A 14,800-nucleotide genomic window follows, 5' to 3' on the forward strand; every position below is an offset into this window, starting at 1 on the left:
CATTAGAATGAGAGGCTTTGACTGTCAGTACAAGTATACCTTATAGGGGCATGCTACCTGGTTCTTTATGGCTTGCATTTTCATTAGGCACTGGCTCCTCTTTTTTCGTGTCAGGTAAAGCTGGAGTAACCTGTTCAGGTTCAATCTTCATTCCACGCCAACTGCAAGCAAAGAAATGATAGTTATGGATAGAAGGCTTCCATGCGAGAGTGGAGAGAGCAAGGTTGATATGCAATGGGCCAAAGTTGGAGTCGAAGGGCAAGTTGAACAGGGAATATGGAGAACGAAACTCAAAAGCAGTGTCACTATTGCAGAGGGAGCAGATCAAGTGCTATTCACTTAATTGTTGTTTTACTGTTGATTATTCAACCAATGGCAACTTTCATTGTGATTTAGATTGTTAAAACGTCAAATCTGTGTTCTTAGCTGACCGTCTTATCAAAATTACCGAGATCAGGGGCGTCATTCTCCGAACCCCCGCCGGGTCGGAGAAAGGCCGCTGGCCGCCGTGAATCCCGCCCCCGCTCCCGCCGAAGTCTCCGGTACCGGAGATTGGGCGGGGGTGGGAATCGGGCCGCGCCGGTTGGCGGGACCCCCCCGCTCAATTCTCCAGCCCGGATGGGCCGAAGTCCCGTCCAGAGATTGCCTGTCCCGCCGGCGTAAATCAAAGCTGGTATTTACCGGCGGGACCAGGCGGCGTGGGCGGGCTCCGGGGTCCTGGGGGGGGGGCGCGGGGCGATCTGACCCCTGGGGGTGCCCCCACGGTGGCCTGGCCCGCGATCGGGGCCCACCGATCCGCGGGCGGGCCTGTGCCGTGGGGGCACTCTTTCCCTTCCGCCTCCGCCACGGTCTCCACCATGGCGAACGAGGAAGAGACTCCCTCCACTGCGCATGCGTGGGAAACTGTCAGCGGCCGCTGACGCTCCCGCGCATGCGCCACATTTCCGCGCCAGCTGGCGGGGCAACAAATGCCATTTCAGCCAGCTGGCGGGGTGGAAATTCGTCTGGCGCCGACCTAGCCCCTCAATGTTGGGGCTCGGCCCCCTCCGCACCTTTGGGGCGGCGCGATGCCCGTCTGATTGGCGCCGATTTGGGCGCCAGTCGGCGGACATCGCGCCGTTGGGGGAGAATTTCGCCCCAGGTTCTCAGATTTTCAGTTCAGTGGTATGTGTTTAGTGGTCACAGCGTCTCGGTGATTTGGACACCATTGGATTGACTTCCAGCACCCCACCCGTGGGGGGGGGCATGGCTATTTCTGCAACTACAAACATGTTGCCTTCCTTATGCCAAGGTAAAGGTATCACTGAACAGGTGCGGAATATCCTGCAAGGGCACGTGGAACAGCAAGAAGTTGTGATCTACAAAAAAAACGACAGTAGCTAGAGAAAGGACAGGGAATTATTAAGTAGAAAATTAAACTGCATCCTGAACAAATTTCAATGCAGTGAGCGAGGCAACAGTCGATTTATAAAGACGTCAGTCTGTTCTTCATCACTTCTTCTATTTAAATTGCGATAATTAACACTTTCGGGACTTCCGGCTGCGGCGATGCGGAGATAAGCCGCACATTTCGGCGGCTCCCGCTAGAACAGACTTTTGGGCTCTCCAGAAGAGCCCCAACGGAAATTTTTCGACGACTTTCCGTGTGGGAAGGTGAGAGCAAGGTCCCCCTTCCATAGTATATGGAGTGGAGCAGAGGTGGAGCGGTAAAAAAAGCGGCTTTGGAGCAGCAAAAGAAATGAGGGAGAAAAAACAAGATGGCGGAGGGCGGAGATCGAGCAGCATGGGGGCCGGAGCAGCAGGAGTTTCTCAGGCGCTGCGTGGAGGAGCTTAAGAAAGAGGTGCAGGCGCCACTGCTGACGGCGATCGAGGGGCTGAAGGAGACCCAGAAGGCCCAAGGTGTAGAGATCAGAGAGGTGCGGGAAAAAGCCACCGAGAACGAGGACGAGATCTTGGGCCTGCCGGTGAAGATGGAGGCGCACGAGGCGCTACACAAGAGGTGGGCCGAAAGATTCGAGGACCTGGAGAACAGGTCGAGGAGGAAGAATCTTCGGATTCTGGGTCTCCCTGAAGGGGTGGAGGGGGCCGATGCCGGGGCGTATGTGAGCACGATGCTCCATTCGCTGATGGGTGCGGAGGCTTCTACGAGTCCCCTGGAGCTAGATGGGGCTCATCGGGTCCTGGCGAGGAGACCCAAGGCCAACGAGCCGCCAACTGCGGTAGTGGTGAGGTTTCAGCGTTTCGTGGACAGAGAGTGTGTCCTGAGATGGGCCAAGAAGGAGCGGAGCAGTAGATGGGAGAATGCGGTGATCCGAATCTACCAGGACTGGAGCGCGGAGGTGGCAAAGAAGAGAGCTGGTTTTAATCGGGCCAAGGCGGTGCTGCATAGGAAGGGGGGGGGGAGATTCGAAATGTGACTGTGGGTCACATTTCAGGATCGACACCACTACTTTCAAACGCCTGAAGAGGCTTGGACCTTTATTCAAACTGAAAAATTGGACTCAAACAGAGGGTCTGTGGTTGTGGGGGTGATGTCGGTTGTATACAGGGTTTTAACTATGCGTAAGGAATGTTCCACGGGTGAGGCGATGGATGGGGATGGGGGAAGAGATCTGATGGGGAGACTGTGGAGAATGTGGGCGCCGGTGCTGCAGGAAGGGGAGGCCCGGGGATGGGGGAATTGGGATAAGGCCGCAACAGGAGCTGCGCCAGAGGGGGCGGGGCTGGCTCAGGAAAGCGCGGGCTTTTTCCCGCGTTAGGGAAGGGCGGAGGGGGGGGATGGAGGAGCGCACACCAATTGATGGGGAGGAGGAGGAGGGGGGGATTTCCACACGGGGGGAGGGGGGTCAACGGGAAGGCGGGGAAGCCGGGGTCAGCAGGTGTCAGCTGACTTACAGGAGTGTTATGGGGGGAGCAAAAGAGCTACATATGGATCTAGCGGGGGGAGGGGGAAAGGGGGGGGGGGGAAGAGAAATAGAGTTGCTGCTGCATTGGCCGAGGGGGAACTGAAAACAGAAGAGGTGGTTGGGGTGAGGGTTCCCCGCCTGGGGGACTGGAGGATGCGGGAGGCGCGGGCATGGGACTGGCCTAAAACAGGAGATGGCTAGTCGGCAGGGGGGGGGGGGGGGGGAGCCCCCCCAATCCGGCTGATAACATGGAATGTGAGGGGCCTGAATGGGCCGGTTAAGAGGGCCCGAGTGTTCGCGCACTTAAAGGGACTGAAGGCAGACGTGGTTATGCTTCAGGAGACACATCTGAAGGCGATCAGGGGAGGGTTAATCTCCATCAGGGCTCACAGGGAGAAGAGGGCAGGGAAAGGGAGAGGTTAGTGGGGGAGATTTTAAGGGTGGAAGGTCAGGCTAAGAAAGGGATGGGTAGGACAGGTATTCCACTCGGGGCTGGATGCGAAGAATAGAGGGGTGGCAATACTGGTGGGGAAGCGGGTGTCGTTTGAGGCCAAGAATATAGTAGTGGACAATGGAGGTCAATACGTGATGATGAGCGGTAGGCTGCAGGGGGTGTGGGTGGTATTGGTAAACGTATATGCCCCGAACTGGGACGATGTTGGATTTATGAAGCGTATGTTGGGGCACATTCCGGACCTGGAGGTAGGAAGCTTGATAATGGGGGGGGGGGGGGATTTTAACACTGTGTTGGACCCAGCATTAGATCGTTCCAGATCTAGCACAGGGAAGAGTCCGGCTGCGGCCAAGGTGCTTAAGGGGTTTATGGACCAGATGGGGGGAGTGGATCCGTGGAGATTTGGCAGGCCCCTGGCCAGGGAATTTTCTTTTTTTCTCCCACGTACACAAAGCATACTCCCGGATAGATTTCTTTGTTCTGAGCAGGGCGCTGATCCCGGAAGTGGGGGGGGAACGGAGTATTTGGCCATAGCCATCTCAGACCACGCCCCGCACTGGGTGGAACTGGAGTTGGCAGAGGAGAGGGACCAACACCCGCTGTGGCGTTTGGATGTGGGATTACTGGCAGATGAGGTGGTGTGCGGGGGTGCATTGAAAGGTATTTGGAGGCCAACAACAACGGGGGAGGTGCAGGAGGGGGTAGTATGGGAGGCGCTAAAGGCGGTGGTCAGGGGAGAGTTAATCTCCATCAGGGCTCATAGGGAGAAGAGAGAGGGCAGGGAAAGGGAGAGGTTGGTGGGGGAGATTTTAAGGGTGGACAGGAGATATGCCGAGGCCCCTGAAGAGGGACTACTTAGGGAGAGGCGAAGTCTCCAGACGGAATTCGACCTGTTGACCACAGGGAAGGCAGAGGCACAGTGGAGGAAAGCACAGGGGGCGACATATGAGTACGGGGAGAAGGCGAGCTGGCATATCAGCTCCGTAAGAGGATGGCAGCGAGGGAGATAGGTGGAGTCAAGGATGGAAGAGGAACTAAGATGCGGCGTGCGGTGAAAGTAAATGAGGCATTTAAGGCCTTCTTTGAGGAGCTGTACAGATCTCAGCCCCCAGCGGGGGAAGAGGGGATGCAACGATTTTTGGTCCAACTGGGGTTCCTGAGGGTGGAGGAGCAGGAGGTGGCTGGTTTGGGGACGCCAATTGGGTTGGAGGAGCTGAGTAAAGGACTGGGGAGCATGCAGGCGGGAAGGCCCCGGGACCAGATGGGTTCCCGGTTGAGTTCTACAGGAAGTACGTAGACCTGTTAGCCCCGTTGCTGGTGAGGACGTTCAATGAAGCAAGGATGGGGGGGACCCTGCCCCCGACAATGTCCGAGGCGATGATCTCTTTGATCCTGAAGCGGGATAAGGACCCACTGCAATGTGGGTCGTATAAGCCGATTTCGCTCCTTAACGTGGATGCTAAGTTGCTGGCAAAAGTGCTGGCTATGAGGATTGAGGACTATGTCGCGGGGGTGATTCACGAGGACCAGACGGGATTTGTAAAGGGCAGGCAGCTAAACACCAATGTGCGGAGGCTCCTAAACGTGATAATGATGCCATCGGTGGAGGGAGAGGCGGAGATAGTGGCAGCTATGGACGCGGAGAAGGCCTTTGACCGAGTAGAGTGGGAGTATCTCTGGGAAGTGTTGCGGAGGTTTGGGTTTGGGGAGGGGTTTATCAGTTGGGTTAAGCTCCTATATAGAGCCCCGGTGGCGAGTGTGGTTACGAATCGGCGGAGGTATCGAGGGACGAGGCAGGGGTGCCCCCTGTCCCCCCAATTGAACCTTTGGCCATGGCATTAAGGTAGTCCAGGAAATGGAGGGGGTGGTCCGAGGAGGAGAGGAGCATCGAGTGTCGCTGTATGCAGACGACCTGTTGTTGTATGTGGTGGATCCAGTAGAGGGGATGGTGGAGGTCATGCAGATCCTAAGGGAGTTTGGGGACTTCTCGGGCTATAAGCTCAATGTAGGGAAACGTGAGCTCTTCGTGGTGCATCCAAGGGACCAGGGAAGAGGGATTGACGACCAAACGTTGAGGAGGGCGGAAAGGAGCTTTCGGTACTTGGGATCCAAATAGCTAGGAGCTGGGGGCCCTGCATAAACTTAATTTGACGCGGCTGGTGGAGCAGATGGAGGAGGACTTCAAACGATGGGACATGTTGCCACTCTCGCTAGCGGGCAGAGTACAGTCGATCAAAATGATGGTCCTCCAGAGGTTTCTTTTTGTGTTCCAGTGCCTTCCAATTATGATCACCAAGGCCTTTTTTAAGAGGGTAGGCAGGAGTATTATGGGTTTTGTGTGGGCAAACAAGACCCCGAGGGTAAGGAGGAAGTTTCTGGAGCGCAGTAGAGATAGAGTAGGGCTGGCGTTGCCGAATCTGGGTGGCTACTATTGGGCAGCCAACGTGGCGATGATCCGTAAGTGGGTGATGGAGGGAGAGGGGGCGGCATGGAAGAGGTTGGAGATGGCGTCCTACAAAGGAGCGAGCCTGGGGGGGGTGGTGACAACACCGCTGCCGCTCTTGCCGACAAGGTACACCACGAGTCCGGTGGTGGCGGCAACGCTAAAGATCTGGGGGCAGTGGAGACGACACAGGGGTGTGATGGGAGCCTCGGTGTGGTCCCCGATCAGAGATAACCATCGGTTTGTCCCAGGAAGGATGGACGGGGAGGTTTCAGAGCTGGCATCGGGCAGGGATTAGAAGAATGGGGGACCTGTTCATCGATGGGATGTTTGCGAGCCTAGGGGCGCTGGAGGAGAAGTTTGGGCTACCCCCGGGAAACGCTTTCAGGTACATGCAAGTGAGGGCGTTTGTGAGGCGACAGGTGAGGGAATTCCCATTGCTCCCGGCACAGGGGATTCAGGACAGGTTGATTTCGGGAGTATGGGTTGGAGAGGGCAAGGTGTCGACGATATATCAGGAGATGAAAGAAGTGGAGGAGGCTTCGGTAGAGGAGCTGAAGGGCAAATGGGAGGAGTTGGGGGAGGAGATTGAAGAGGGTCTGTGGGCTGATGCCCTAAGTAGGGTTAATTCCTCTTCCTCGTGTGCCAGGCTTAGCCTGATACAGTTTAAGGTGATTCACAGAAGCATATGACAGGGGTGAGGCTGAGTAGGTTCTTTGGGGTGGAGGACAGATGTGGGAGGTGCTCAGGAAGCCCGGCGAATCACGCCCATATGTTCTGGTCGTGCCCAGCACTGGATGGGTTCTGGAGGGGTGTTGCGAGGACTATGTCTAAGGTGGTGAAAGTCCAGGTCAAGCCAAGTTGGGGGCTAGCACTATTTGGAGTGACGGACAAGCCGGGAGTGCAGGAGGCGAAATAGGCTGGTATCCTGGCCTTTGCGTCCCTGGTAGCCCGGCGGAGGATCTTGCTATTGTGGAAAGACGCGAAGCCCCCCAGTGCGGAAGCCTGGATAAACGACATGGTAGGGTTCATCAAGCTGGAGAGGATAAAGTGTGCCTTGAGAGGGTCTGCGCAGGGGTTCTTCAGGCGGTGGCAACCGTTCCTAGACTATCTTGCGGAGCGTTAGATGGAGGTCGGTTAGCAGCAGCAACCCAGGAAGGGAGAGGGGGGGGGTATAAGGGTGGGCGGGGAAAGGGTTTTTCCTCGAGGCACTTCAGAAAGGAAAAACATAAACACATGGGAAAGTCAATATGTGCGGGAGGAACCCATTATACAAGTTCTGTATTATGTTGGATTGATATGCTTATGTCTTGCTCTGTTACTTTTCTCTTTCGTTTTGTTACCCGGGGGGGGGGGGGGGGGGGGGGTTGAATGGTTCAAAAATGTGTTGAAAAATTCTGAATAAACATATTTTAAAAATTAACACTTTAGGCACTAAGTTGTCATTCTGCAATGTTATTTTATGTTGCTCAGTTCAAATTGAGTCCCCCGATTTGTTATGAATTATTGAATAGACTGTACTTTCTGGAGAAAAGCTTTGATGTAGTAACTCATTAATCTGCATACCGTTAACTTGTTTCGGCAGTGAGTCTTCAGGGTTCCCAAATTCTCTCTCAAAATCATGCCTTTAGTTTCATCCAGTTGTTTCAATAATATGGCGAAGTCAAAACGTTCATGTCCCCCAATGTCCTTGGAGCCAATTTAGTTAATTGGGGGCCAACACTAATGAAGACCAATGCAGAAAAGCTAGAATTTACATTAAGAGGAAAAATTATTTGGAATTACCTAGCATATTTTCTCCTATTGAAAACTTTCTTCGGTCATCATTAAAATGTTATTAACATTGTTTAAAGAACAAAGAGCTGCACTTTCCTCCAATTGTTCATTTTTAAAAAAAAATGAACTCTCGGATGAAATCCAGTTGTACGCAGATTTTCTTTTTCACTAAAACCGATGGCAGTTTTGAAAAATAGTCTGATCAACTGATCAAAATAACGCCGTTTCTTTAAAGCCCAGAGAAATCACGTAAGAAGGAATGAATAGAAGGAAATCAAATATCTCACAGCCCCTTTTGATGTGAAGAAAGAACATATTGTAACCCCGAGCTGACATTATACTTCAAGCTTCCAGCCACAGATTCAGTGACGGTAGATGCACTTGAAAAAAATCATAATTTCATAACTTTCAAAATCCCAAAATAGTTCCAATCATTTATAAATTGAACGGTCAGGCCCAGAATGTAGGACAAGGTTGAAAAAAGTAGAAGAAAAAGAACAAAATAAATCAGAGATTAGTGATTAGGTGAGACACTATGGCTGGACTTTAAACATCTTGGTATTGTAGAGCAAGGCAAATGGAGATGAGGACTTCCAGATTATGACATAACAGTATGGAATATACTAGAGTAGGAGATTGTACACTCAGTGAGGATCAAGGAATGTGCCTTCACAAAGTGGAAAGAATTGTGGCGCCAAGTTCACCCATCTTTTATGGATTTGCACTTGGATGCTCTTGCCAACTTTCTGTTCAATAAAAATTATAGTTGAATGTGCTGCAAACGCTGGAGATCAGCCTCGAAAAGCCCATCAATTTGTTACTTTGTTTAAACAAAGAACAGTACGGTACAAGAATAGACCCTTCGTCCCACCAAGCCTGCGCCGATCATGATGCCGGTCTAAACTAAAACCTTCTGCACTTCCGGTGTCCATATCCCTCTATTCCCATCCTATTCATATATTCGAATCATAGAATTTACAGTGCAGGATACCATTCGGCCCATCGAGTCTGCACCAGCCCTTGGAAAGAGCACCCCACCCAAGCCCACACCTCCACCCTATCCTGTAACCCAGTAACCCCACCCAACCTTTTTGGATATTAAGGGTAATTTAGCATGTTCAATCCACCTAACCGCACATCTTTGGACTGTGGAAGGAAACCGGAGCACCCGGAGGAAACCCACGCAGACACGGGGAGAACGTGCAGACTCCGCACAGAAAGTGACCCAAGCCGGGAATCAAACTTGAGACCCTGGAGCTGTGAAGCAACTCTGTTAACCACTGGGCTACCGTGCTGCCCATAGCTTAAAAACAGATATATAAAATACAGAGCGGTTGGGGGGAGTTTTTGCCTAATAGGCACAAAGCAATTCAAAATAGTGAACAGAAAAAGATCACATGGCCCATCAAGCTTGTTATTCAATGTCAGCCTGACCTTGGCCTGACAGCAAAGTACAATAGCTGGTTACTTATTATGTCACCAGCAAATTCTGCAATTAAGATGTCAGTCAAGTGCCGAATGCTTAACGTTCCCTACAAAATCAAAGATAGCAATAACACTGAACTGGTCTCTCAGTTTTATACATTCATGGCATTATATGTCCACCAATTCAATAAAAATTCAAAGCCGGACTTCCGGGTGCGGCGATGACCAGCTGAGTCGCACGTTTCGGCAGCTCCCGGTGAAACGGACTTTCGGGCTCTTGATAGGAGCCCCAACGGCAATTTTGACGGCTAAAAACACTGTGCGGTAAACCAGAAGGGAATCCCCCCTAGATACGGATGGAAAAAGGAGGAGAAAGTGGCCGGATTGCAGTGGATCCTTTAGAACAGTGGCAAGGAAGGCAAGCAAAAACCAAGATGGCGTCGGAAGGTGGCAGTTTAACATGGGGCCCTGAACAACAAGAGTTCTTGAAATGCTGTGTGGAAGAGCTCAAAAGGGAAATGAAGAAAGAGCTGTTGGCCCCGATACTACAGGCGATCGAAGGGCTAAAGGAGGAACAAAAGACCCAGGAGCGGGAGCTTCGGGTCGTGAAGGCAAAGGCAGCCGATAATGAGGACGACATACAGGGCCTGGTGGTGAAGACGGAGACGCATGAGGCACATCAGAAACGATGTGTGGAAAGGTTGGAGGCACTGGAGAACAACGCAAGGAGGAACAACCTGAGGATTCTTGGTCTTCCTGAAGGTGCGGAGGGAGCGGACGTCGGGGCATATGTGAGCACGATGCTGCACTCGTTAATGGGAGCGGAGGCCCCGGCGGGTCCGTTGGAGGTGGAGGGAGCATACCGAGTGATGGCGCGAGGACCGAGAGCAGGAGAAATTCCCAGAGCCATAGTGGTGAGATTCCTCCGTTTTAGGGATAGAGAAATGGTCCTTAGATGGGCAAAGAAAACTCGGAGCAGTAAATGGGAGAACGTGGTGATCCGCGTTTATCAAGACTGGAGTGCGGAGGTGGCGAGAAGGAGGGCGAGCTTTAATCGGGCCAAGGCGGTGCTTCATAAAAAGATGATAAAATTTGGAATGCTGCAACCTGCAAGACTGTGGGTCACATATCGAGGGAGGCACCACTACTTTGAGACGGCGGATGAAGCGTGGACTTTTATTGTGGAAGAAAAACTGGAATGAGTGGATTATTAAAAAGAACGTTTGGACAAAGTGGTGGGACAAATGTGGGGGGCGAAGAGGGGGGTTAAAAAGGGGGGAAAGAGGAGTTTTATGTACTAATCCTGCGATGTGGTAACTTTTCTCTCTTCCACAGGTGGTGATGGGGGGGAAGGGGGAGGTGGATATGGGGCGTTGGCCATTGGGGGCGGGGCCAAGGGAGAAGCGCGGGCTTGGTTCCCGCGCTATGATAATCATGGCGGGAATAGAGAAGCAGGAAGGAGGGGGCGTCGCACGGTGCGAGCCGAGGTCACGGGGGGAGGCCGAGGTCGGCCAGAGTTTGCTGACTTCTGGGAGCAACATGGGGGGAGTAATTACGCTAGCGGGGGATCTAGCGGGGGGGATGGGAGGGGGGAATTACTGGGTTGCTGCTGCTGGGGAGAGGGGGGAGATACAGCTGCGTGGGAACCGGGTGAGGAGCTGGAAAAAGGGGATGGCTAATCGACAAGGGGGGGGGGGGGGTAGGAAGCCCCCCAACCCGGCTGATCAAGTGGAACGTGAGAGGGCTGAACGGGCCGATAAAGAGGGCACGGGTACTCGCACACCTTAAGAAACTTAAGGCAGATGTGGTTATGTTACAGGAAACGCACCTGAAACTGATAGACCAGGTTAGGCTACGCAAAGGATGGGTGGGGCAGGTGTTCCATTCGGGGCTAGATGCGAAAAACAGGGGGGGTGGCTATATTAGTGGGGAAGCGGGTAATGTTCGAGGCAAAGACTATAGTGGCGGATAACGGGGGCAGATACGTGATGGTGAGTGGCAAACTACAGGGGGAGACGGTGGTTTTGGTTAACGTATATGCCCCGAACTGGGATGATGCCAATTTTATGAGGCGGATGCTAGGACGCATTCCGGACCTAGAGATGGGAAAGCTGATAATGGGGGGAGATTTTAATACGGTGTCGGAACCAGGGCTGGATAGGTCGAAGTCCAGGACTGGAAGGAGGCCGGCAGCAGCCAAGGTACTTAAAGATTTTATGGAGCAGATGGGAGGTGTAGACCCGTGGAGATTTAGCAGACCTAGGAGTAAGGAGTTCTCGTTTTTCTCCTATGTCCATAAAGTCTACTCGCGAATAGACTTTTTTGTGCTGGGAAGGGCGTTGATCCCGAAGGTGAGGGGAACGGAGTATACGGCTATAGCCATTTCGGATCACGCTCCACACTGGGTAGACTTGGAGATAGGGGAGGAAACAGGAGGGCGCCCACCCTGGAGAATGGACATGGGACTAATGGCAGATGAGGGGGTGTGTCTAAGGGTGAGGGGGTGCATTGAAAAGTACTTGGAACTCAATGATAATGGGGAGGTCCAGGTGGGAGTGGTCTGGGAGGCGTTGAAGGCGGTGGTTAGAGGGGAGCTGATATCAATAAGGGCACATACAGGGAAGCAGGAGAGTAAGGAACGGGAGCGGTTGCTGCAAGAACTTTTGAGGGTGGACAGACAATATGCGGAAGCACCGGAGGAGGGACTGTACAGGGAAAGGCAAAGGCTACATGTAGAATTTGACTTGCTGACTACGGGCACTGCAGAGGCACAATGGAGGAAGGCACAGGGTGTACAGTACGAATATGGGGAGAAGGCGAGCAGGTTGCTGGCACACCAATTGAGGAAAAGGGGAGCAGCGAGGGAAATAGGGGGAGTGAGGGATGAGGAAGGAGAGATGGAGCGGGGAGCGGAGAGAGTGAATGGAGTGTTCAAGACATTTTATAAAAAATTATATGAAGCTCAACCCCCGGATGGGAGGGAGAGAATGATGGGCTTCTTGGATCGGCTGGAATTTCCCAAGGTGGAAGAGCAGGAAAGGGTGGGACTGGGAGCACAGATCGAGGTAGAAGAAGTGGTGAAAGGAATTAGGAGCATGCAGGCGGGAAAGGCCCCGGGACCGGATGGATTCCCAGTCGGATTCTATAGAAAATATGTGGACTTGCTCGCCCCGGTATTGACGAGGACCTTTAATGAGGCAAAGGAAAGGGGACAACTGCCCCCGACTATGTCTGAAGCAACGATATCGCTTCTCTTAAAGAAGGAAAAGGACTCGCTACAATGCGGGTCCTATAGACCTATTTCCCTCCTAAATGTAGATGCCAAGATCCTGGCCAAGGTAATGGCAATGAGAATAGAGGAATGTGTCCCGGGGGTGGTCCACGAGGACCAAACTGGGTTTGTGAAGGGGAGACAGCTGAACACGAATATACGGAGGCTGTTAGGGGTAATGATGATGGCCCCACCAGAGGGGGAAACGGAGATAGTAGTGGCGATGGATGCCGAGAAAGCATTTGATAGAGTGGAGTGGGATTATTTGTGGGAGGTGTTGAGGAGATTTGGTTTTGGAGAGGGGTATGTTAGATGGGTGCAGCTGTTGTATAGGGCCCCGATGGCGAGCGTGGCCACGAATGGACGGGGATCTGCATATTTTCGGCTCCATAGAGGGACAAGGCAGGGATGCCCTCTGTCCCCATTATTGTTTGCACTGGCGATTGAGCCCCTGGCGATAGCGTTGAGGGGTTCCAAGAAGTGGAGGGGAGTACTTAGAGGAGAAGAACACCGGGTATCTTTGTATGCGGACGATTTGCTACTATACGTGGCAGACCCGGCGGAGGGGATGCCAGAAATAATGCGGATACTTGGGGATTTTTCAGGGTATAAATTGAACATGGGGAAAAGTGAGTTGTTTGTGGTGCATCCAGAGGAGCAGAGTAGAGAAATAGAGGACCTACCGTTGAGGAAGGTAACAAGGGACTTTCGTTACCTGGGGATCCAGATAGCCAAGAATTGGGGCACATTGCATAGGTTAAATTTAACACGGTTGGTGGAACAAATGGAGGAGGATTTCAAGAGATGGGATATGGTATCCCTGTCACTGGCAGGGAGGGTGCAGGCGGTTAAGATGGTGGTCCTCCCGAGATTCCTCTTTGTGTTTCAGTGCCTCCCGGTGGTGATCACGAAGGCTTTTTTTTTTAAAAAAGGATTGAAAAGAGCATCATGGGTTTTGTGTGGGCCGGGAAGACCCCGAGAGTGAGGAAGGGATTCTTACAGCGTAGCAGGGATAGGGGGGGGGCTGGCACTACCGAGCCTAAGTGAGTATTATTGGGCCGCTAATATTTCATTGGTGAGTAAGTGGATGGGAGAGGAGGAGGGAGCGGCGTGGAAGAGATTAGAGAGGGCGTCCTGTAGGGGGACTAGCCTACAGGCTATGGTGACAGCCCCATTGCCGTTCTCACCGAGGAACTACACCACAAGCCCAGTGGTGGTGGCTACACTGAAGATTTGGGGACAGTGGAGACGGCATAGGGGAAAGACTGGAGCCTTGGGGGGGTCCCCGATAAGAAACAACCATAGGTTTGCCCCGGGGGGAATGGATGGGGGATATGGAATGTGGCAAAGAGCAGGAATAACGTAACTGAAAGATCTGTTTGTGGATGGGAAGTTCGCGAGTCTGGGAGCGCTGACCGAGAAATGTAGGTTGCCCCAAGGGAATGCATTCAGGTATATGCAACTGAGGGCTTTTGCGAGGCAACAGGTGAGGGAATTCCCACAGCTCCCGACACAAGAGGTGCAGGACAGAGTGATCTCAAAGACATGGGTGGGGGATGGTAAGGTGTCAGATATATATAGGGAAATGAGGGACGAAGGGGAGACTATGGTAGATGAACTAAAAGGGAAATGGGAAGAAGAGCTGGGGGAGGAGATCGAGGCGGGGCTGTGGGCAGATGCCCTAAGCAGGGTAAACTCGTCGTCCTCATGTGCCAGGCTAAGCCTGATTCAGTTTAAGGTATTACACAGGGCGCATATGACTGAAGCACGGCTCAGTAAATTTTTAGGTGTGCGAGGTGCTCGAGAAGCCCAGCGAATCATACCCATATGTTTTGGTCATGCCCGGCACTACAGGGGTTTTGGATGGGGTGACAAAGGTGCTTTCAAAAGTAGTGGGGGTCCGGGTCGAACCAAGCTGGGGGTTGGCTATATTTGGGGTTGCACAAGAGCCGGGAGTGCAGGAGGCGAGAGAGGCCGTTGTTTTGGCCTTTGCGTCCCTAGTAGCCCGGCGCAGGATACTGTTAATGTGGAAAGAAGCCAAGCCCCTGGGGGTGGAGGCCTGGATAAATGACATGGCAGGGTTTATAAAGCTAGAGCGGATTAAGTTTGTTCTAAGGGGGTCGGCTCAAGGGTTCACCAGGCGGTGGCAACCGTTCGTCGAATACCGCGCAGAAAGATAGATGGAATGGAAAAAAGAAGGCAGCAGCAGCAGCCCAGGATCGGGGGGGGGGGGGGGGGGCGGAGGAACCAGAAGGACTCTCAGGGTTGTTAATATATACTGTATAATATGTATAGGTCGTTGCGACAGATAATTATATATTGGACTGTTAAATTATATTTTTGGAGAGTGTTACTTGTGATAAGGCAGTTGCCAATTAGGGTTAGTTTTCATTTTTGTTATTTATTATTTATTCATTTTTTGTTTATAAAATAGGTCATTGTTATTTGTGTTGTTATAATATTGTGTAAAGGATGAACAATGTACTGTGTTGGTTGACCAAAAATTTTCAATAAAATATTTATAT

General features: G+C 52.4%; 1 protein-coding gene across 1 annotated transcript in view; it reads right to left on the reverse strand.

Annotated features, from left to right (window-relative positions):
- The window catches only part of man1b1b (mannosidase, alpha, class 1B, member 1b), a 77,964-nt gene that overhangs the window by 33,079 nt on the left and 30,085 nt on the right, over positions 1-14,800 (reverse strand). Inside the window, exon 6 of the mRNA XM_072488265.1 lies at positions 58-161. Within this exon, the coding sequence (XP_072344366.1) occupies positions 58-161 (104 nt within the window). The remainder of the gene's footprint in view (positions 1-57; positions 162-14,800) is intronic.

Source organism: Scyliorhinus torazame, chromosome 22 (genome assembly GCF_047496885.1).
Source record: "Scyliorhinus torazame isolate Kashiwa2021f chromosome 22, sScyTor2.1, whole genome shotgun sequence".
Classification (NCBI taxonomy): domain Eukaryota; kingdom Metazoa; phylum Chordata; class Chondrichthyes; order Carcharhiniformes; family Scyliorhinidae; genus Scyliorhinus; species Scyliorhinus torazame.